Here is a 24593-nt window from a genome sequence, read left to right as displayed (position 1 = left end):
ACCAAATAAAAAGTTCCAAATATACTTTAGAAAGTTAAACTAACTTGACTCAAATATGGCGTTCAATTGACACTACCTCACAATGTAAGAAATTATGTAAATTAATTTCTATAAAGTGACTCACATGACTTAGAGTTTGGGCTTTGTGCCCAAATATGATTTAATAATAATAATAGAATAAAGGATCCATTGGTTAACGTGATATATATATATATATATATATATGATATACCTAATGAAAACTGACATCTGATGGAGATTGGGAACTAAAGGCTATAGGGTTCTGTCTCTACAAATAATAGTTGTCTCACTGTTAACCATCACGAAAGTGTGTGACAAGAACGAAATTGCTAAGAGATAGATTGAGTCAAAGGTGATAAAGTAACTGCTCAAGTGGGATCACTCATGGATCAAGGTAAGTGTCTATTCCTTCCTCATTGTATGATTGTGTGAGAATCATGATATGATAAGATTTGTATGTGAACATTATTGTATGTGTTCAATTGTATGTTTATTCATGTTTTAATTTACACACAAAACTTTTCTCTCATAAAATTTTCAACATGACATCATATTATCAACAAATCAGGCAAATCTCATCTATATGTTATGCTGCAATAATAAAATTTTAGACATTTTGTTGCACTTTTTTCACTCTTGCATCTCCAAGTTTCACAATAAAATTTTCAACTGAATGACATAAAAACTAAATAAATAATCTTTCGCATAACTCCAGATCCCACTTCTTGAATCTTTAAAAGCTCATCATATTTGCAAGCAATGCTCTATAACAACAAAGAAAAAGTATGGTTACACATAAATTTGATTGTTTGAAAAAATGTACAAAATATCCAAAATGAAGTATATGTGACTGTTTGAAAAAAGTGTACTAACTATTAAAAAAAAATAATAGTATCTCACTAAATTGAAAACCAAAATACTTAATCTGATGTTTGTTGGTGATATTTATGAACTCACACCACCAGAAGACAAATGGAACCATACAATAGGAAAACATTAACAAGAATATGCTAAAAAGACGCTTATTACACCTCAACCAACAATAATAAGAGTGTTGCATACTTTCAAGACTAAATCACGGTCAAGAAGCACAATATCACATTTTTATATTAATCAAACTTCAAATTAGTACATAACTATTGTAATTTTCTTTTCTTTTTATAGACCATTATTTTCAATTATAACAAATGTTGAGACAAACATTTTGTGGGGATGGATAAAAATTGATTGTGTGGGGGTGCAACTACAACACAAACTTATAACTAATATATTTTAATTATTGATGTATAAATTACCTTTATAATTTATATTATAGTAAAAAATTAATTCTGAATATAAATATTGACCGAATACATTCATTCCTATACTCACTCATTTATTTTCTCAATTAAACATTTTAATATTATTTATTTTTGGATGTAAATTTTACATACTATCTCTGTAATTAACCAAAAATATTCTCCCTCCTCAACCATTTGAAACTACCTTTTTGCATACATATTTCAATTTCTTAATTGGTTATCACTTCATTTACTTCCTTTTGTCTTCATCTCCAAATTTCAAAATAAATAATCAGTAATAAAAAGCCATCTTATTTCACAATTCAAATTTCTTACTACAAATTAAAAAAAAATGATATATTTAAGTATATTAACTTATTACGAACTTTAATTATATTACAACTTTTATATTAAAATAAATTTATTGCTTCAACTTTTACTTGCATAAAATAACTATTCATTATCCTATAACTAAACTTTTAGGCTCCGTTTGTTTATGGGAGCAGAAAGGAAAAGATTTACTGTTTGTGGGGAAAAAAAAAATAAAGTATTAAATAATATAAAACATGAAAAACGAAAAAAAAAAATTATTTAAAACTTTCTTCGCGTGGTAAGAGAGAATTGGAACGAAAGTTACTTTAGGTTAGTTTTTTTTTTATTTTAAACTAAAATTATTATTATTTTTATTTAAAATAAGATTGTAATTCAAATATAAAAATAATATAATTAATTATTTATAAGAATAAATATAAATAATAATGAATTATTTTTAAATAAAAATAATTATATAATAATTATATTAATTATAAAAATAAAGATAAAAATAATAAAGTTATTTAATTTATAAATAAATCAATCCAATTAATTTTTTAATAATTTTTAAATATAAAAGCAAATTTGTAAATTTATAATTTTATCAATTAAAAAATATAATTCCAATCACATCTATTCCATCACTCACAAACTTTCATAAACTTTCTCTACACTTTCTACTTTATTTACCTTAATCCAAACAACCTCACTTTCTTCACACTTACCCTTCAAATCATCTGAAATCCACTCCCTCCTTTCCACTCTCTAATCCAAACAAAGCCTTAGATCTATCACTCATCCAATTAAGCTTGCCATTATAACTACAATTCAAACCAACAATTTCCAAATTCTAAATAACATTAAGAATTATCAAAGTATTTTTGAGGGAATAGAACTCCATAGGACCCAAACTAGTAAACTTTAACAACGTAGATTATAATAGTAATAATAAAATAATAACAACACAACAAAATTCTGATAGGTGAAACAATAATATAATTATCAAAAGGAAAACCTTGCCATATGATACAATATCTTTGTTATTATTTGAATGCATAACAACAAAAAGTTAGTTGTAAGCCACAAATTCCATATGTTAACCCTTCTCTGAGCGTAAAGAGTTATTAACTGACTGCATTCACACAAATAGCATCAATATCTAAAGTTCATTTACAAGTTGAATAACATTGTCAACTTCTATAATAAATCATTCACACTTCAAAACGAGCAAGAAATATAAATAATTTCCTCTTTAATTTAAAATTATAGTTCCCTATTTCATAGCATTGATTGCCTTTATGTCTTGTTCAGTAGAGAGACTAGAGAAATATGATAGATAGAAATTAAAAAGATGAGTGGAAATAGGTGAGAAATAAAGTAAAAGTTATAGTTGAGGAAATATAAAATGAGGAGAGATAAAGAGAGTGCAAAAGTATTGATAAATTAAATTCTCTCCTTCCTATTTCTAATCCATCCTCTCCAAACAAACAAAAAAAAAACCATCAATAAAATATGTTAATCTTTAATCTTAGAACAAATGTATAAATAACAAAGAAAAACACATAAAAATTAATAAGACCCTAAAACTAAATAAAACATTTTGTCTCAAATAATATAGAGAACTAGCCTAGTTATATTTAGACAGGTCCCAAACACTAGTACCAATCAGGCATGTGTTTCATACACCTGAAGCATTGTTTCAAAGGCAAAAAAGTTGAAAAATATATCATAGTGTATATAGAATATGCAAATTACCAAAAAAAAAGTCTTTTTTCTATAGGTTAGATCAAATGATGTTATTATGTTATGATTCTTCATGCGACCACTTGATATGCTAGATCACACATTTGAAATGTTGTGTATACAAAAACGACAACATTCACTTTCCTTAAACCGTACCTGTCATATCAACCATTACACTATTTATAAACCCTACAACACCAAGTTTCTAATTTCAATAAAATGGTATTAGACACTCCCAAAATCTGGCTCTCTCCTTTGGTAGTCTTAAATGCTTCATCCTCTAAGAACATTAAACACTCTATCACTTGATGGCATTAGACCCTACTTAGCCTTGTTCGCGCTAGACGGTTCCTCAGTGTAAATTATTCGAACATCTATCTTGCATTAGATCTTTTTCTTCAAAGAAAAAACAAAAACTGAAATTTCCTAAATTAAAATAAAAATAAAAATCCTAAATAAAAAACCCTTACCACTTGCGCTTCTTCTCCCACCTCCACTTTCTGGTTCTAATCGCGGACAACAATTTCTCAACTCACTCTTCTACGACGATTTTACAAAATAGTGGGATTTTCCTTTTTATAATTTCTCAAATTCTCTATGTCGAAGAATGGTTTGGTGTGTTCTTTTACCTTCGTGCACCCCCTTCTCCTCCTGCTCCATTTCCTCTTTCACTAATTACCTTCGTTAATTGATTTCATTTTAATTTTTTATTCTTCCCAACTAATTTGGACAAGCAAAGCACAGAAAGAGACTCTCTAGAAGTAGTGGAAACTCTAGAATGAAGTTCCTTTGAAGACATTTATTTCATTCCAATCTTTCTCCCTCACTCTCACCTTTTAAAAGATGCTAGCACCTCACCCTCTCAGAACCCTCACCACCCCACCACCACCATTACTTCTCCATTTTCTTCCTTCAACCCCTTTCATTCCTTCATTCTCCCACCCTCCATTCCAATCCCATGCTATGATGGGCTCATTCTCTTCTTCACCATCTTCTCCATCTTCATCTTCTCCTTCCACATCATCCACCCCCCAAGAACATCCTCAAAACAACCTCAACCAACACAAACTCTCCCACGTCCTCAAATACCACAACCAAACCAAGCACAACTTCAACCATTTCGCCCGTGGGCCCCACGGCCTCGACTGGGCCAACCAGCCCAACCCATTTCGTAGATACCTCTCCTCCCCTCTCATCTCTCTTCTCCACCCACAACCACCATATCTACCACCACTCTACCACTCTCTCTTCCTTTCTCTCCCCTCTCCCCACCCCATTTCCCAATCCACCGTTTCCCAGTTCCTCTTCGACTCCCTCGCCCTCTCCGCCTGGAAAACCACCAGCTTCTCCACTTGGTCCCTCAGGGTTAACCCCAGTAGCGGCAATTTGCATCCCACTGAAGCCTACATCGTTGCCCCACCCATACCCTCTATCTCTGATTCCGCTTTTGTCGCTCATTATGCCCCTAAGGAGCATGCTTTGGAACTCAGAGCCCAAATCCCATCTGGGTTTTTCCCCAAGTATTTTCCACCCAATTCGTTCCTTGTTGGGTTGTCCTCGGTTTTCTGGCGTGAGGCTTGGAAGTACGGGGAACGCGCGTTCAGGTACTACCAGTTTTGTGCTTAAATTACCCCCCTTTCTCAAGGATACACAAATGTTTAAGTAGTAGTGCTATAAATATTACAAATTATGTCGAGTGGTCATTTAAGTATTAAAACATTGTTTAAGTTTGTCATCCAACTTTGTTAAGATGTTGTTTGGATAATCATTTTAGCAAGAACTTCTATGAGAAGGGAATTATAAAAAAATTATCTTTTTTCATAAGCTTGAAATAGTTTATGCATGTGCTAATCTATAGGATAGGAACTCTCTTCATTTAGCTTCTCTAAGAGTTGATGTTGATTTGAACTTGTGGATCATGGAGAAAATTAATTCACTTTTCTGTTATTTCTTTTTCTATAAGTATTTATGGAGAAATTTATTTAGAAAAGAAAATTTTCATTAACTTAGGGACTGAACTGATGAATATTTTGTACTTCAGTAGTTGCCTAAGTAGTTTTATTACATTAAGAGTCACTTACGAGAGAATAATAATTTAGGGATGAAATTGATGGTTTATTCGATTCAGGTACTGTAACCATGATGTTGGTCACGCCATTGGGGCAGTTGCCATGGCTGCTGCGGGTCTTGGTTGGGATGTGAAGGTTTTGGATTCCTTGGGGTGTGAGGAGTTGAAGAGTCTCATGGGGCTTCATGTTTTCCCTGATTTTGAGATTCCGTCGCGTGCTGTTAGAGGGAAGATTCCAGAAATTGAGTTTGAGCATCCTGATTGTGTGATGCTGGTTTATCCGAGTGGGGTTGGTGGGTTTGATGTTAACTGGAAGGAATTAAGTGAAGCTATATTGGGGTTTGATAAGTTGGATTGGAAGGGGAAACCTAATTCCCTTAGCAAAGAGCATGTGTGTTGGGATGTTATTTATAGGACTGCTGAGGCTGTGAAAAAGCCTTTGACATTGGGGGATAAGTTCTCGGTTGAGCCGTTTCAGAGGAGTGGTGTTTGTGGGGAGGGTTTGTATAACGGGTTAACTGTGAGGGAAGTTGTTAGGAATCGAAGGAGTGCTGTCGATATGGATGGAGTTACTGAAATTGAGAGAGATGCATTTTATCAGATTCTGTTGCACTGTCTTCCTTCAGGTTGCCAGAGTGGAGGGAGGCAAAGGAGGCAGCTGGCATTGCCATTCCGGGCTCTTCCGTGGGATGTTGAGGTGCATGCTGCTTTGTTTGTTCATAGAGTGGTGGGATTGCCTCAAGGATTGTATTTCTTGGTGAGGAATGAAAACAATTTCGATGAACTGAAGAAAGCTATGCTACCTGACTTTTTGTGGACCAAACCCGAGGGCTGTCCAGATGAGCTTCCACTGTATGAACTGCTTAGATCTGATTGCCGGCAGCTTGCCAAGAAGCTTTCGTGCCACCAGGTATGTGGGAATTGGTGATTGCCTAAACGCCTTTTAAATTTTGCATTGCTTTATGGAGTTTCTTAGAGTCTGTGAATTATGTTGTACATGATCAAATAGTTGTCTAGTTAGATTGTGAAATGAAACACAGTCATTGAGGAGATGAAAGATGTCTTTATTACAATGAGAGTGAGGGTTTATGCTGCTGTTTTTAATAGATAGGTGTGTTAAATTTGGATTTTGCTTTTAAGCAGGAATTATTATTGAAACACAGTTTACTTGGTTCGTATATAGTAATAATATATCCATCCATTTCACAATTCTCACATACTTTCAGTCTGGTAGTTTTGTCTCTACCATTGAATAAGTGAACAAACTGTTGTTTATTTTTAATAGCTTCAATGTTTGGAATTTGAGTTTGCGGGTATCAAAGCTTTGACTTATTTTCTTGCTTTATTATCTTAAGATCTATTGGTTGAGTTACAGAAATGATTTAGCTTTTGATATATTCTATCTATCAATATCTCTAACGTACAATGATATTATACCATTAGTTATATAACACTAATATCAGTCTTATTTCTATTTAGAATCTGAACTGATAATCAGTGAATATTGTATATCCTGTTCTAAAAATGTAACACGTTATTGCAGGACATTGCAAGTGATGGATGCTTCAGCCTTGGTATGTTGGCCCGTATGGAACCTACTTTGTGTGAGAAGAATGTCTGGATGTATCCACGTTTATTTTGGGAGACTGGAGTCCTTGGACAGGTGTTGTACCTCGAAGCACATGCTATTGGTATCTCAGCAACTGGAATTGGTTGCTTCTTTGATGACCCTGGTATGATTCTTTGTTCACCACTGCTTTGAGAACTTTGATCTGGTGGCAGTTATTTTTGGTTATTGTCTTTTCTTCTGAGCCCTTGCGAATATAAGTGATTATCCTGAATTCTATAGGAAAGTATTTAATACCGAAGCATTATTTGCATTTTTCACATCAGGCAAGTGTTGATAATTTCGCATCCTTCCTCAATGTTCCATTATGCTGACATGTATTAAAGTTTTAGTTTCTGTACTTCCTTTTATACAACCATTTCTCATTTAACATTGAGTTGAACTTATATTTTAAATTTGAATTTAGGACACGGTACTACAATTAGATAGAAACTGCATCAAGGTTCCTAAAGATATTCATTGAAGTACAATCGTTCTTGATGTTGGGATAGAAAACAATAATTTGATGGTTTATGTTATGTGTCTCTTCAAAGATTAAAGAACAAGATAAAGAAAAACGTAGAATAAGAACCTTCTTCTATATTATTTCAGCAATTGTCAACTCTGAACATAAACTTCAGCTTACAAAGGAAATCTCTTCCTTTCACACAAGGCATTCCCTGTCACAACAACTAAAACTCTTACTTATCTCAACATCCCACAAGATAATAATATATAGACTAATAATTTAACTACTTTGATTTTTAGATTTCTTCCTATAATACACTTTCCAAACCCTTTCATTACTTCCCTGCCTAACAGTTTATGTAAAAGAAAATTGATGGCAGGTTCAGATTTGATTAATTTTTAGACTTTAAAAAATCTTAGGAGAGTGGAATCAAGGTAGTCCAAAATAAAGAAGCAAAAAGTGCAACTAATCCAATATACAGTATGATTTATTCCCTCCTTTGACCCATAAGTAAATTAATATCGAGATAATCATTCTATGACTGGAGCAGAACCACAATCGTATAGATAACTTAGAAAAATCTTGATTGCAGAGAGAATTTTCAACATGGATTTCTTCTGATCCTTGTATGTTAAGGTCTACCTGTGGAATCTAAACCTTATGATCTTGGTCGATAAGCCAGTCACATGTTAACTCAATGACACATAATATGTGATTGGTTAATTAACTCATCAAATCCAAATCCATCCTATAAGCCTTTTATTGTTGAAAGATTGAGTCTTTGAAAGGCTGTGAAGATTAACCATATTTATAGCTATTGTCCCTGGTATCTGGTTTCTTCTGGCTATGCCTTTTCGACATTCAGTTACTAGCATGGTATGTGTTTCACAGTTCTTTCAGATGGTGAACCAGATTCTGGGATCCCGAGTTCTCACTCTATATAGTAATTGAATTGAATTATTGAGCAATGAAAGGAATTTTTAATTGATAGAGAAGTGATTGTACTTTTTAGACGGGGAACCAGATTCTAGGACCCTCTTATTTCCTACTTTATCCAGCAATTGACTTATGGAGACATAATCTTTAACAAGTATTAAGTGTTGGCAGATATTGGAAGGTGAGTTAAGCACCTGTTTTGGCTCACAAATTTGGTTATAGAGGAGAAGGAAAGATCTGAAAATGATGTTAAGGATGAATTATCTTGAATTTTAAATGTTATTTTGTTCGACACTTGTATGCTTAATCAAGGGACTACAGGAGAAATGTTCTGTACTAATGCAATTAAAGTCTATACTCTTAACAAACCTAAATTGTGAAAAACTTGCTTGTACTGTACTTGCAATCTGGAATTAGTACAATTATTGAAAATCTTGTGTTTTTTTTGCAGTTCATCAGCTCCTTGGCTTAAAAGGGTCAACATTCCAGAGCCTCTATCATTTTACTGTTGGAAGTCCTGTCTTAGACAAACGTATAATGAGTTTACCCACATATCCAGGCCCTGATGTTGATGCTTAAAGCTGCACCAATGAATTCAAATTATCATTCAATGCTAATAGGTAACTTATATACAAAGGGCATGTTAGATGAATCCCTCTTAAAACCACACTTTCTATAAACTTTTATTAACCTCTATATATGTGAATCCCCTATATATAGGTGAAATCTTGCCTGCATACACAACTACACATATGATAAAATTTTGACCTTGGTAACAAACTACCTTGTTTTGTAAATGCATAATAATCATCACTGTAATAAATCCGAGTCAGGAATTGTACTACAATGATGAATAAATGGTATATATCATATTGTTGTATGGTTAGCTTTAGAGATTGGTATATTGGTTGGACAAACGAGTAATAAATCTCTTCTATATAAGCTACATTGTCTTTGTTTGTATCATAAATTTTTTATTCAGTATAATTCTTAGATTTTAATTCATTTTTCTCTCATTTCTACCGTGATTCTAAACTTGATATCACAATGATTGCATTTACCATGAAGATGTCTATATTGTTGCTACCCATTGAAATTGGCAAATTCTCCCTGCACCTCTATTGCTCCTTCCTACACCACATAATTTTGAAATGTTAAATATATCCTTGACAATATATTTTAGGCTTTTGACTGTTCTTTGTGGGTGGTTGTGGTCGTAGGCGGTTGTTGAAGGTGGTGAAGGTTAGTTGCAGTGAGTTCTGTGGTGGTTTTTTATCATCGTTTTTGTTTTTTTTTTTTCGTTTTGATTATACATACTGGATTGGCTAGTCCGTACACCTCTTTTTTTTTGTATTTGAATACCAGCTTGTACAATCCATTAGTCGAAATAAGATATGGGGTTGTATACCGGATTGATGATTATTAATGAATTAACACAAATGAAAATGTTATTAATGGTTCATGCATACCAGAGCAGGATGTGTCTCTTGAGGATGTGTTGCAACTGGTCCGTGGGCAAATGCTTCTGAGAGTATATTACAGGACAGTCATCCTCAACCATGTCAATGACGTATGGATGTGACATCGATCGAAACCACTCCATATATTGTTGAACGCGGGCACCAAGATAACGTGCTACGTCCATATCGTACATGACAATAATTGAAATGTAACCATCGACGGTCCACTTCATTCGTAGTCAGGTCGCCATCTTTAACTGCAGATGGGTGTTGAAGGATCATCTGCACATATCCATACTGACGGAGAACACGTTCCGGCAATTGCAATTATCTCCAATTTCCAAGCCTCAAATAACCAAAGAATAACGATATCCATTCAAAATAGACGTTCTTCCTTGTGCTCGTTGTATGGGGAAAACCGAATGCAAGCTGGTGTCACTATATCTAGTTGCAATCGGATAACAGAAATTGAAGTAACTTTTCTTGGTTCATACATTCTCTAATGGGTTTCTCTTCAGAATACTGTGACTGCACACGTCCTATGCCTATAGACAGGAAATGCTCACAAATCCAACCATGTAACAAAGTCGCATAACCAGCTAGTTGTGATGGCATTTTCATGTGTTCTTCTTGAATCAAAGTAGAAAACAAGGTGCGGAAGCAATGGGTGAGATGATCAAGACCCTCCTAGGAGTTGTGTTGGTCTTGTAGGTGCATGATGAGTATGGTGTTTGAGTGGTTCGGCCAGCTCAAGGGAGAGGGTGAAAGGATTGAAGTTTAGAGCCTAGATTTCTAGGAGAAGTAAAGCTTGTGCACAAAAATGGCAGCATAACCTTACTCAATTAAACTTGAAAATACAAGGTGTAGGTTCCTCCTTTTATAGGCTAAGGAGGACCATAATGCAACCCTAATGCTAGCCAAATGAAATGTAAATGTGAAGCACATGGGTGCACATGGCACATGGGTGCACAAATGAGCACATGGGGAGGGGTGTGTCTAGTTTTTATGCTCACCCCCTCCATGGTCTTTCTAGAATGTTCACAAAAAAAAATGCTTTCTACACTACTCTAATTACTAAGCACCCCTAATGGGCCTTTATGTAACAATTACAAAATGGTCTTCTCTTCCCAAAACCGTAGCTTTGACCCATGTGTATGTGAAGCTAGACGGTCTAGAAGGAATCCTCATCATGGCCTAGACGCTCCTTATGTAGCCGCTCCTCATAATGGCCTAGACGCTCCTCTTCATGGGCTAGACGCTCCTTTTTGAGTCTAGACGCTCCTCATCATAGGCTAGACCGTCTAGTCTTGGAGGCTTGGCTTTCATCGTGTGGTGAGCTTGGGCCCTCCTCCATCATCCCCTCCCTCTTGAAAATGATTTGTCCTCAAATCCAAAGCTTTTGCTTTTGAGGGGGCTTGTTGTGGCTGGATGGTGTCCATCATCTCCTCCTTCGGGAAAAGATCTATCCTCAGATTTGCTAACTTGATCTCGGATAGCAGCCTCTTGCTTCGTCAAGGTGTGTCCTCCCGGATCAAATATCAACCTATGAGAATCTTGAAACAAAGCAAAGGAGTTAGAGTGAGTATTTGGAGAACAATTAATTGTGTGAAGTTGCCATCTTTGTTTTTCTCTTGTTTTGGTCAACTTCTCACAATGCTTCCCTTTTGATGGTTGTAGGTGCCTTCTAATCCTCTTATGTTTTCTAAAATTTCCAACAGTAGTTACTTTTTCTTTAGGCATAATCCCTTTAGGAAATGGTGACAACTTTAAAAAGGCAAGAGGACTATGTTCACATACAACTTCAAATGGAGAGATATGAGTAATCTTGTGGACTACTCCATTGTATGCATGCATAAAAGGAAAAGGATTCTTATCCCAAGAATTGTGGGTGTCCCTCATGATTTCGTGAAGCATAGAAGGGAGAGCTATGCTTTCAAATTTTGGAGCTCTATCCCTTATTTTTGAAAATAAATCATGGAGGCTTGTCACTTTTCTTAAGAAGAGTTTATCCACTTCCATGAAGAAAGAATCAAGACCTTTTGTCGTCCTAGGAAGCTCTAATTTGAAATGTGTGTCTTCCCATGGATCTTTTACAAAAGGTGAAGGAGTATAGAGTTCTTGGGATGTTGCCTTAGGTGTAGTTTGAAAACAAAAGTTATACCTAAAGTAATGCCTTTGAACTTCTTTTCTCATGGGTGACAAAAGTTTTCCTTTTAAAAGCTCTAGAGTTTTATCAACTCTAATTTGTCCCATGAGTTCTCCTTCATGAAGACTTTTTCTCTTATGTGTAAGGATAGTCTCGTTGTGACAACCATTGTTTATAAGGATTTGTACACTTTGCAATGGTTGTCTCAATAAGACATGACAAGTTTCTTTAGGCACTACTTCACATAAAAAATTGTTTTTGTAGATGCTTATAAAAAACTTGACATTCACTTGGTGATATCCTAGCACATATGAGAAATAATCTATTTCATTTTTATCTATGCAAGCTTCTTTTAAAGACTCTTCTTTTTCACTTAAGCTTGCAAGTGTTCCTTTACAAAAGGTAAGGCTTTGAGGTTGTTCAACAAGACACATATTTTCAAAGGTATTTTTAAATCTTTGGTCTTGTTGAATGACCTTGTGGGAAGGAACACTCTTCTCCCACGCCTTTTGTTCTTCAAGGGTCTTCTCATGCTTTTCTTTTTCTTCTTTTTCTTTAGCTTCCCTTTCGACTTCCCCTCTCTTCTTTTGTGTTTTTCTTTCCTTTCTTTCTTTATGGGAAGCAAACAATTTTTCTACCCTCATTTCCCAATCTACGCATGCTTCTATATTTTCTTTTCCATGGAAATGGGGTTGGTCTACCCTAACCCCTCTTGGGTTTTCTTGTTCTTTTCTATCTCTTCTATGTCTTCTAGGGGGTGCTTGATAATAATCATTTACTCTAATGCTTCCCTACCCAAAAGAATCATGATCTTTAGAGATATATGCATGAGAAGGTAATTTTTTTAGAATGTGAGACTTCTCATCCTTTGCTTTAGTCAAAACATTAAGTTTAGTCTCACTCTCCAATTGTCTATAAGCAATTGATTGCACAGTTTGTGAAACTTCTTTCAAAAGAGTTTTTAAGGATTTTAATTCACTTCCAATAGACTTTGTAGAATGAGAAGAAGAAGACATGGCTAAAGCTTTGTGTATACAAGTATTTTACCTTGAGAAAACTTAGGAAAGTCAAAGAAGGTAGTTTTCCAAGTAAGGGAGGTGAGTCACAAAGGACTACTTAAATACCAAGCCTTTGCCTTAGCCAAAAACTATCCCTCAATGTCTTCACACAAAACTTTCTCTTAGTAAACCACTTAGAACACAATTAAGTTGAGAAATCAAATTTTCAATGAAAGAAAACAATGCAAGCTACTAATCAACAAAGCTAGTCGGTTTAACACAAACTTAACAAAATAACCATGCAAAGCGTCACTAACTAAGCAAAAGAAAAGGCAATTACAAACAAGTAACAATTACTAATCAAGAATGCTATACTATTCGGCCCTAGGTGAGGCTTCTTGGACACTTTGAGCCCTTGAAGACACACTCACCGTCTAAACGTAATTAACAAGGTAATTAACAATAAACCAAGTTGCAAAGGAAATAAGAGAACTCCCTTTGTTGATCCTCTTTTGATTAGTGCACTTCCTTGTTGTCTTTGATTGTTGATCTTCCAAGTGTTTGTAGTGTTTATTTCAAGAATGTTTGTTTCGGCTTTGACTTTGTCTCCTCCTTAGAATGTTGGCTTTAATTCTCCAATTTCCAGCACCTATTCACAAGGGCTAAACCTTAAACCAAGTCAAATTCCATGCACATAAGCACCAAAGGAGAAATTAAATTCCAGCACCCAAAAAGAGAGGTCAAGGAATAAAAGCAAGAAACAAATTTAATTGAAAGAAAACAGTACCACCAAAAGGATTTATAATATGACAACTTAGAAAGAGATTCAAGAAATTAAAGCAAACAATTCAAGGTACTCAATAAAAGGTTGGCACACAAAAGAATTCCTAAAGAAAAGCACTAGATTAGATGACCAAATAAAAAAACAGCACCACTGGAAAATGTTGTGGGCCAGAAAACGTGTTTGTTCCCCGATTTATGCTGATCTGTATTTTTGGAATTTGGCTCTGAAATTTGTTATGCAAGATATTCAGGATCTTATCTAAAATCTGGCTTTGGATTCACTCAAAACGGATGCACCATTTTTTTTTAATAAATTTTGCAAAATTGGTGTTCGGTTATGTCAGCTGGAGCGCTTCAGATTTGCACTCTGATCTTAAAAGATTTATCATTTTTTTTCTGTTGCTTCTTTTGACCTAATTCTTTTTTTGTCTTTTCTATAACACTTTAAACTTGCATTTTCCAGAAAATCAGAATTTTCCTATGGGTGGAAATATTTTTCTGGGTTAAAACAGCCAAAACAGAGAAGGTGTAAACAGGGGAATCTGAAAACTGGAAACAAAAACAGCAAGATACCAAAGTTTAGACACAATGAAAATTTGTGAAATAGAATTGTGTATGATCTAAACACAATATGAACTCAATCTAAAAATAAAAAAAAGGCACCAAAGGATCAAAGAACAGCAGATTCAAACAAATTAAAGAGACCCAAAAGCAAGAAACAATCAAGCCAATAATAGGACTACTAAGAATTGTTGACAAATATGGATTCACATGACTTGACACAACATTTATAGATTCAGAAAATAAAGACTCAAAGCATAAAATGAAGCAAAATTAAGAAAGCAATAAGGACTCAAATTCCTAAAAGAAAACAGCCACTCAATGGTGTAAGGAATCCTATCACAAGCTGCACAGAATTTGTTCAAGATCAATTGAACAATTGTGCTTCGGTTGGATCTTCCATAAGCACATCAAGAACAATTTAAAAAGTAAAAAACAGCAAGACAAGTATGGAATTTAAATGACAATATGAAATAAAGAAGAACTGAAAATTTAAAAGACCAAGCTACTCATCTTGAAGAACCAAAAGCTCATGATACCAAATGATGGCATTTTCATGTGTTCTTCTTGAATCAAAGTAGAAAACAAGGTGCGGAAGCAATGGGTGAGATGATCAAGACCCTCCTAGGAGTTGTGTTGGTCTTGTAGGTGCATGATGAGTATGGTGTTTGCGTGGTTCGGCCAGCTCAAGGGAGAGGGTGAAAGGATTGAAGTTTAGAGCCTAGATTTCTAGGAGAAGTAAAACTTGTGCACAAAAATGGCAGCATAACCTTACTCAATTAAACTTGAAAATACAAGGTGTAGGCTCCTCCTTTTATAGGCTAAGGAGGACCATAATGCAACCCTAATGCTAGCCAAATGAAATGTAAATGTGAAGCACATGGGTGCACATGGCACATGGGTGCACAAATGAGCACATGGGGAAGGGTGTGTCTAGTTTTTATGCTCACCCCCTCCATGGTCTTTCTAGAATGTTCACACAAAAAAATGCTTTCTACACTACTCTAATTACTAAGCACCCCTAATGGGCCTTTATGTAACAATTACAAAAAGGTCTTCTCTTCCCAAAACCGTAGCTTTGACCCATGTGTATGTGAAGCTAGACGGTCTAGAAGGAATCCTCATCATGGCCTAGACGCTCCTTATGTAGCCGCTCCTCATAATGGCCTAGACGCTCCTCTTCATGGGCTAGACGCTCCTTTTTGAGTCTAGACACTCCTCATCATAGGCTAGACCGTTTAGTCTTGGAGGCTTGGCTTTCATCGTGTGGTGAGCTTGGGCCCTCCTCCATCAAGTTGCCTAGTCTTTGTGTAGTTACAATATCCTAGTTGCTCATACATGTGGGTTACGCAGCTGTTGCCCAAGCATACCCCCAGTCAGCCTCATATCGACAAAAAACTATATCACACTCACCAAAGTAACACTCTTGTCGACGAAGATAGTGCAACGACAACTACAGTCCACTACCACCTTGAGCATGCATCCTCGTACACATTTCTCAATCAACTTAGGCACACATGAGCTCCACGACAGTGTCGTGTCTCTTCAGATGCAATTCCCCGATCAACATGTATGGATTTTACCAACAAATCATTTCCCGATCTACATCTAAGGTCCGATGTGTATAGAATTGGCCAACAATGGACAAATGCAACAAATTTGACACATCATAAAAAATGATGGTCATCTCCGCAATAGGTAAATGAAATATGTTTGTCTCTATTTGTCACTTCTCTACAAATGCACAAAGCAATCCTCAGTCTAAATTCTCATAACTTGCATGAACCAGACCACCTAAGCTAGACATGTGATGGAAGAGGCCCAAGCACAAGCCCACATGCAAGCCCACCAAAGGGTAGATTTGGGCCAACCATAGAGTTATGGCCAAGAGGATCCAAGAAGACGTTCTTCTACATGTTCAAATGCCATAAACTCTAGTGTAGAGTAGACTTTAATTTCTTGTCAAAATTAGCATAGGAACTTTATTTGTAATTTTCTTAGAATTAATTTTTGCACCTAAAACACCAACCTAGGTAAACTTAGAGTTTCTAAAAAAACTTCTAAATTTACCAAGGCCGGTCTAGAAAGCCCATGGAGGGGGTGAGCATAAAAACTAGACACACCCTTCCCCATGTGCTCATTTGTGCACCCATGTGCACCAATGTGCTTCACATTTACATTTCATTTGGCTAGCATTAGGGTTGCATTATGGTCCTCCTTAGCCTATAAAAGGAGGAGCCTACACCTTGTATTTTCAAGTTTGTTGTGAGTAAAGTTATGCTGCCCATTTGTGCTCAACTTTGCTTCTCCCTAGAATCCTAGGCTCTAAACTTCAATTCCTTCATCTTTTCCCTTGAGCTGACCGAACCACTCAATACCCATACCTATCATGCACCTACAAGATCAACACCACTCTTAGGAGGATCTTGCTCACTCTCATTCATTGCTTCCGCCCCATACTCTACATTGATTCAAGAAGAACTTCATGAAAATGCCATCATTTGGTATCATGAGCTTTGGTTCTTCAAGATGAGTAGCTCCTTGTCTTTTCAATTTTAGTTCTTCTTTATTTCATATTGTTATTTACTTTCCTTACTTGTCTTGCTGTTTTTTACATTTTAATTTGTTCTTGGTGTGCTTTGTGGAAGATCCAACCGAAGCACTCTTGTTCAATTGATCTTGAACAATTTCTTGTGCAATTTGTGATAGGATTCCATACACCTTTGTGTTGCTATTTTGTTTTAGGCTTTGAGTCTTTATTGCTTTCATTATTTTGCTTCATATTATGCTTTGAGTCTTTAATTTTCTGAATCTATACATGTTTTGTCAAGTCATGTTCATCCATATTGTCAACAATTCATAGTAGTCCTTTTATTTGGCTTAATTGTTTCTTGATTTTGGGTCTCTTTATTTGCTTGAATCTGTTGTTCTTTGCTCCTTTGGTGCCTTTTTAATTTTTAGTTTGAGTTCATATTGTGTTTAGATCATACACAATTCTATTTCACAAATTTCCATTGTGTCTAAACTTTGGTATCTTGCTGTTTTTGTTTCCAGTTTTCAGTTTTCCCTGTTTTCACCTTCTCTGTTTTGGCTGTTTTAACCCAGAAAAATATTTCCACCCATAGGAAAATTCTGATTTTCTGGAAAATGCAACTTTAAAGTGTTATAGAAAAGACAAAAAAAGAATTAGGTCAAAAGAAGCAACAGAAAAAAAAATGATAAATCTTTTAAGATCAGAATGCAAATCTGAAGCGCTCCAGCTGGCCTAACCGAACACCAATTTTGCAAAATTTATTAAAAAAAAATGGTGCATCCGTTTTGAGTGATTCCAAAGCCAGATTTTAGATAAGATCCTGAATATCTTGCATAACAAATTTCAGAGCCAAATTCTAAAAATACAGCTCAGCATAAATCGGGGAACAAACACGTTTTCTGGCCCACAACATTTTCCAGTGGTGCTGTTTTTTTTATTTGGTCATCTAATCTAGTGCTTTTCTTTAGGAATTCTTTTGTGTGCCAACCTTTAATTGAGTACCTTTATTTGTTTGCTTTACTTAATTGACTCCCTTTCTAGTTGTCACAATCTAAATCCTTTTGGTGGTACTGTTTTTATTCAATTAAATTTGTTTCTTGATTTTGTTCTTTGACCTCTAATTTGGGTGCTGGAATTTAATTCTTCTTTGGTGCTTATGTGAATGGGAACTTGATTTGGTTAAGGTTTAGCCCTTTGCTAGGTGCTGGAAATTGGAGGATTAAAGGCCATCATTCTAAGGAGAAGACAAGGCCAAAGCCGAAACAAGCATTCTTGAGAAAACACTACAAACACTTGGAAGATCAACAAGCAAAGACAACAAGGAAGTGCACTAACCAAAAGAGGATCAACAAAGGGAGTTCTCTTATTTCCTTTGGAACTTGGTTTATTGTTAATTACCTTGTTAATTACATTTAGACGGTGAGTGTGTCTTCAAGGGCTCAAAGTGTCCAAGAAGCCTCACCTAGGGCCGACTAGTATAGAATTCTTAATTAGCAATTGTTAATTGTTTGTAATTGCCTTTTCTTTTGCTTAATTAGTAACGCTTTGTATGTGTGGTTGTTTTTAAGCTTTGTTAAAACCGTCTAGATTTGTTAATTAGTTAGCATACATTGTTTTTCTTGCATTGAAAAAAAAAAAAGTTTTGATTTCTCAACTTAATCGTGTTTCAAGTGGTTTACTAAGAGAAAGCTTTGTGTGAAGACATTGAGGGATAGTTTTTGGCTAAGGCAAAGGCTTGGTATTTAAGTAGTCCACTGTGACTCACCTCCCTTACCTGGAAGACTACCTTCTTTGACTTCCCTAAATTTTTCTCAAGGTAAAATACTTCTACACACAAAGCTTTAGTCATGTCTTCTCACTCCTCTAAATCTCTTAAAAGTGAGGTGAAATCCTTGAAATCTCTTTTGAAACAACTTACTAAGGATATTCAATCAATTTCATCTAAACAATTGGAGAATGAGATCAAAACTAATGAATTGACTAAAGCAAAGAATGAGAAGTCTCAATTTTCAAAAAAATTACATTCTCATGCATCTAGCTCTAAACATCATGATTATCTTGGGGAAGAAAGTCCTAGGAAAAATGACTATCATCAACAATTCCCTAGGAGAGCTAGGAAAGAGAGACAAGAAAACCTAACCAAGCATATCTCTCACACTCAAGCTAGAGAAATTCCATGTTTAGAATACCTTGGCAATGATCAATTAGCATCTCAATGTTTCAATGAAAGATCTATGATCTTAAAGGACAAAGATGAGAATAGTAGCCAAGAAAAAGAAGCTAGTGAGAGTGAAGAAAATGTAAAAATAGAAAAGCAAGAGAAGACCCTTGAAGTACAAAAGGCGTGGGAGAAGAGTGTTCCTTCCCACAAGGTCATTCAACAAGACCAAAGATTTAAAAATACCTTTGAAAATGTGTCTTGTTGAACAACCACAAAGCCTTACCTTTTGTAAAGGAACACTTGCAAGCCTAAGTGAAAAAGAAGAGTCTTTAAAAGAAGCTTGCATAGATAAAAATGAAATAGATTATTTCTCATATGTGCTAGGATATCACCAAGTGAATGTCAAGTTTTTTATAAGCATCTACAAAAACAATTTTTTATGTGAAGTAGTGCCTAAAGAAACTTGTCATGTCTTATTGAGACAACCATTGCAAAGTGTACAAATCCTTATAAACAATGGTTGTCACAACGAGACTATCCTTACACATAAGAGAAAAAGTCTTCATGAAGGAGAACTCATGGGACAAATTAGAGTTGATAAAACTCTAGAGCTTTTAAAAGGAAAACTTTTGTCCCCCATGAGAAAAGAAGTTCAAAGACATTACCTTAGGTACAATTCTTGTTTTCAAACTACACCTAAGGCAACATCCCAAGAACTCTATACTCCTTCACCTTTTGCAAATGATCCTTGGGAAGATATAAATTTCATATTAAAACTCCCTAGGACAACAAAAGGTTGTGATTCAATCTTCATGGTTATGGATAAACTCTTCTCTAGAGAAGTGATACATCTTCATGGTTTATCTTCAAGCATAGTGTTGAATAGAGTTCCAAATTACGCAAACCATGATTTGAGGATTTCCTTTGGAAAACTTGCAACTAAATTGCACACTTTAAATTCTTATCATCCTCAAACGCATGGTCAAAATATATTTGAAAATCTAGCTCTTTCTACTATGCCTAGAATAATCATGAAGTGCACACACAACTCTAGAGGTGAGCAAATATACCATAAAGTAGTTCACAAAACTACTTATATTTCTACTTTTAAAGTTATGTGTGGGTTCAATCATCTTTCTCCTTTTAAGTTGTTACCATCTTCTATAGGATTTATGCCTAAAGAGAAAGTAACCACAAATGAACATTTTAAAATACATAAGATGATTAGAGACCACACACAACCATTAAAAGAGAAACTTTGTCCAAGGTTGCCAAAACCAAAAGAAAAACAAAAATGGCAACCTAGTAAAATTAATTTGCAAACTAACACCTATGCCTTATTTGATTATTTCTATAGGTGGACGTTTGATCCAGGAGGACAAGCTTTGGCGAAGCAAAAGGTTGCTATCCGAGATCAAGTCTGTAGATCTGAGGATAGATCTTCTCAAGAAGGAGGAGATGATGGACACCATCCAGCCACATCCATTCCCCTAGCCATGAAGAAGAAGAAGCAATGGATTTGAGGACAAATCCTTTTCAAGAGGGAGGGGATGATGGAAGAGGCCCAAGCACAAGCCCACATGCAAGCCCATCAAAGGGTAAATTTGGGCCAACCATAGAGTTATGGCCAAGAGGATCCAAGAAGACGTTCTTTTACATGTTCAAATGCCATAAACTCTAGTGTAGAGTAGACTTTAATTTCTTGTCAAAATTAGCATAGGAACTTTATTTGTAATTTTCTTAGAATTAATTTTTGCACCTAAAACACCAATCTAGGTAAACTTAGAGTTTCTAAAAAAACCTCTAAATTTACCAAGGCCGGTCTAGAAAGCCCATGGAGGGGGTGAGCATAAAAACTAGACACACCCTTCCCCATGTGCTCATTTGTGCACCCATGTGCACCCATGTGCTTCACATTTACATTTCATTTGGCTAGCATTAGGGTTGCATTATGGTCCTCCTTAGCCTATAAAAGGAGGAGCCTACACCTTGTATTTTCAAGTTTGTTGTGAGTAAAGTTATGCTGCCCATTTGTGCTCAACTTTGCTTCTCCCTAGAATCCTAGGCTCTAAACTTCAATTCCTTCATCTTTTCCCTTGAGCTGGCCGAACCACTCAATACCCATACCTATCATGCACCTACAAGATCAACACCACTCTTAGGAGGATCTTGCTCACTCTCATTCATTGCTTCCGCCCCATACTCTACATTGATTCAAGAAGAACTTCATGAAAATGCCATCAACATGTCTACTCAATTAATGTTCATTACTTACCAAACCACATGATCTTCATAACTGTTTAGCCACATGATCTTCATAATTAATCAGTAATGACTTATCTACTGGCCCTAGCCTTCATCATCAATTTTCACTTATTCTTGTTCAATATTCTCTTCAAACTCTTCATTTGCAATTGAAGTATTGGGTCCACCACGTTTTCTTCTTACAGATGCAGTTGGTCACACAATCCACATTAAAAGATCCATCCCCTCTAGTCCTTACCATATTCCTAATCATAAAATGCCATGAAATGAAAAAACAAAAAAACGCACACCCACTGACTTTTGGATTTCCACCTTCGGAACCATTGCCTTTTGCATTCTCACATTCATAACACTCACGTATATCCAAATTCATAGGCGAAAAATTCTAGATTTCGTTTTCACACACAACCATCCGGGACAACTCTAGATTTACACGTTCATAGTTTACAAAAAATTTCGGATATACATATTAGGAAGTTAGTGAATTTGCAAAAACTTACGAAGTTCTGCATTGCACTGCGTATCGGATCCCAAGCCTTCTCCGGTGTACACTTCTTCTCCTTCGTCGACGACAACTTCTCTCTCCACAACCCTCCTCTCCGACACCATCGTGCCTTAGGGAATGAGCTCAGTGGTGTGTACGTTGGGTGTGTAAGCAATGCATTGGTTAAATATCATAACCTAGGTTTTATTTCATTAAAGGTTCAAAAGATTTTTCACGTAATGTTGTTGGGTGCATGTCTTAAATGATATGATGCAGGAGAAGCAACCTTGATCAGAAGGTGACATGCTGAAATTGTCAATTGAATCTTTAGAAAAAGCAAGAAACTACAAATGAGTCCCATAAAAGAGTCACATAGCTTGCCTTTATTAATCAATCTTTCTAAAATTTTCTTTCTGGAGGCAAGACTTCTAAATTTAAAGAACGTGAAGAATGAGATGGTACTTTAATTACTGCGTTGAAAAAGAGTTATAATTGTTTTCATAGAAAATGAAAGAAAAGAAAATACAAGAATAAAAATGACATTTTTTAATGAAAATATAAGTGAGATTATTTTAGTTTATTAAATATAATGAGACACTTTTTTTATTCTCAATTTGAAGAGAGAAAAGAGACACGAGTCTTGCATTTTTTTTCTTCCCTCCCTTTTATAAACATGCCAAATAAGGAAAACAAAATTTCTGACCTTAGTATGCATTAAGTTTGGGAATTTTTTCTACAATCCATTATTTTTTTAATTAAAAAAATATTCTTATGCAAATATTTCAGTGGTATTTTTTTTGTGTAATCAAGAGACTTTCTGAACATAGTGAAATGGATTTAATATATTATGAATTGGTCAATCTAAAACATATTTCCAGAATCAGAAGTAGAGATTTATACTTCAGAGGTAGAGTTCGAAGTAGAGTGAATTTCATTCGTAGCCCCTTTGTGGATGAGATTTTGATAGGATAGACACAAACATGATGGAAAGAAAGCGTCTTGCGCAATACAACGAGCGTCTAGCGTGACATAGAGAGTGTCGAATGCTTAGTGATCATCCAACATTAGGGATGATAGAACGAAAAGGATATAGGGTTCTTTTGAGACACTCAAAGAGGGAATTTCGATCGCACCAAGGAAAAAAACGCACAGGAACAAAAATGAAAGAAATCACAAGGAAGAATTAATCAAACACATTAGACGCTCACTGTGCCACATTAGACGCTTTCTGTATTGCAACTTTCTTTCCATCATGTTTGTGCAGTAGACAAGTCCCTAAAATTAAAGGGTTTTTACGTTCAATGTTGGAATGCATTTTGGATCTGGATAGGGGGAAGGGAAGTGGTTGAGATTTTAATGAACTTGCAAAGAGGGGTGTTGATGTGAGTTAATTTTAGGATAGTTTATTTGTTTGGTGACACTTTACTTAGATTTAGATTTTAGGACAAATATAGGTGAGAAGCCTAAGGAAAATTCCCACTGGACATTAAGTTAACAAGTGTTAAGTAGATGTGAAGGTTCATTTCCATAAGGCCAAAGGAAAATCACAATTAAAGTGAAGATGAATGCTAAGATAAGGTGCGACAATTTATCAAACACAAGATGAGCAACATAGCAAAAACATTGAAAATGACCGAATAGAATTCAAGATACAAGAACAAGACATATTTTGGAATTGAAAAGAGGAATGGAAGATGAGTGAAAGGAAACTTAGCGATGTGCAATTGTGAATGGAGCACGCCACTTGGATGGTGAATTGAATCCAAGATAAGTGTAGATGTCGCCACTTGAGAGCTCACAACACTCACAAGATAAGACCAATTTTAGGAGGAGATTCTCTCACTCACAATTCTAACACAATTTGTGTATAGTAACTTTACTCTTCATTCAACATATGAATACATGAGGCAGACCTCCCTATTTATAGATTTAGGAGCCTTGGAAAAGAAGAAAAGAGGGTAGAATGGGAAAAGGGAAAAAAGTGGGCAGCCATAGGGTTTGACTAAGTCAAAGCCGTATTCTAGGCTTATCGTTCTAGAAACTAGGTCACAATGCTTTCAAATGGGCTAGGAACAAGCTAGAATGCTACCCACACCCCTTACTATGCTAAAAGCACTTTATTATAGCTTATTTCTACTATTTGGACCCCTCATGTGAGTCCAATCTTATTTACAACATTTTCTCAACACTTAAAAAAACTAGTAGGAAGAATTTGAGATGCTCTGGCTCATGGCTTCTTCTTCTGCTGATATTGTCTTGATGTTTGGTGAGCCTCAACTTTGTATTTTGAGATGACTGCCCTTTTTGGATTTTGCTTGTAGTGTCTTTAGTCATCTTTGGGTTTGTATCATGCTCCCTAGGTGCGAAAGAATTCATCCACGAATTTAGTAGGCCTGCAAATACCATAGTAAGTTTGTTCACGTTAGTTGGAGAATGGAGGGTGAATCAAACTTATTTTCATTAAATTTAGGGAGATGATATGTGTGAATTCTAGCAACAAGACATGTTTGGAAAGAAGATTTTGGGATGAAATATTTTGTGAAAAAACCTCTTAGAAGGTGAGACCCTTTAGGAGGGTTTGGAAAAGCATCCCTAAACTTCTTAAGAACTGTTTAAGTATTTAGAATTTTTAGGTAATGAAAAAGATAAGGAAGGAAAACACCTTGGAGGTGAAGGAATGAGACTCATTGTATCTTGTCCTTCTTTTTCTCTTTCATTTTCTCTTTTGTTGTTTTGGTTAAGTTGGGATTGTTTAACCATGTTTAAC

At 35.4% G+C, this 24593-nt stretch overlaps 1 protein-coding gene across 3 annotated transcripts; it reads left to right on the top strand.

Annotated features, from left to right (window-relative positions):
* The first annotated feature begins 3824 nt into the window (after positions 1–3824).
* On the top strand, positions 3825–21118 carry LOC137818506 (nitroreductase family protein). 3 transcript variants are annotated; one of them, XM_068621970.2, is made up of 5 exons: positions 3825–4960; positions 5485–6334; positions 6968–7157; positions 8887–9055; positions 18107–21118. In XM_068621970.2, exons 1-4 carry the CDS (start codon positions 4200–4202, stop codon positions 9012–9014), a joined length of 1929 nt encoding a protein of 642 aa, XP_068478071.2. In that variant the 5' UTR covers positions 3825–4199; the 3' UTR covers positions 9015–9055; positions 18107–21118. The 3 variants fall into 3 exon arrangements, with proteins under 3 accessions (XP_068478071.2, XP_068478072.2, XP_068478070.2); XM_068621971.2 differs by having other exon boundaries at positions 3845–4960; positions 18118–18502; XM_068621969.2 differs by lacking the exon at positions 18107–21118 and adding an exon at positions 9656–9842 and having other exon boundaries at positions 3845–4960.
* Positions 21119–24593: the final 3475 nt, after the last annotated feature.

This window comes from Phaseolus vulgaris, chromosome 10 (genome assembly GCF_051622355.1).
Source record: "Phaseolus vulgaris cultivar YP4 chromosome 10, ASM5162235v1, whole genome shotgun sequence".
Lineage (NCBI taxonomy): Eukaryota > Viridiplantae > Streptophyta > Magnoliopsida > Fabales > Fabaceae > Phaseolus > Phaseolus vulgaris.
The sequence above is the reverse complement of the archived record's forward strand: the minus strand, read 5'-3'. Positions and strand labels throughout refer to the sequence as shown.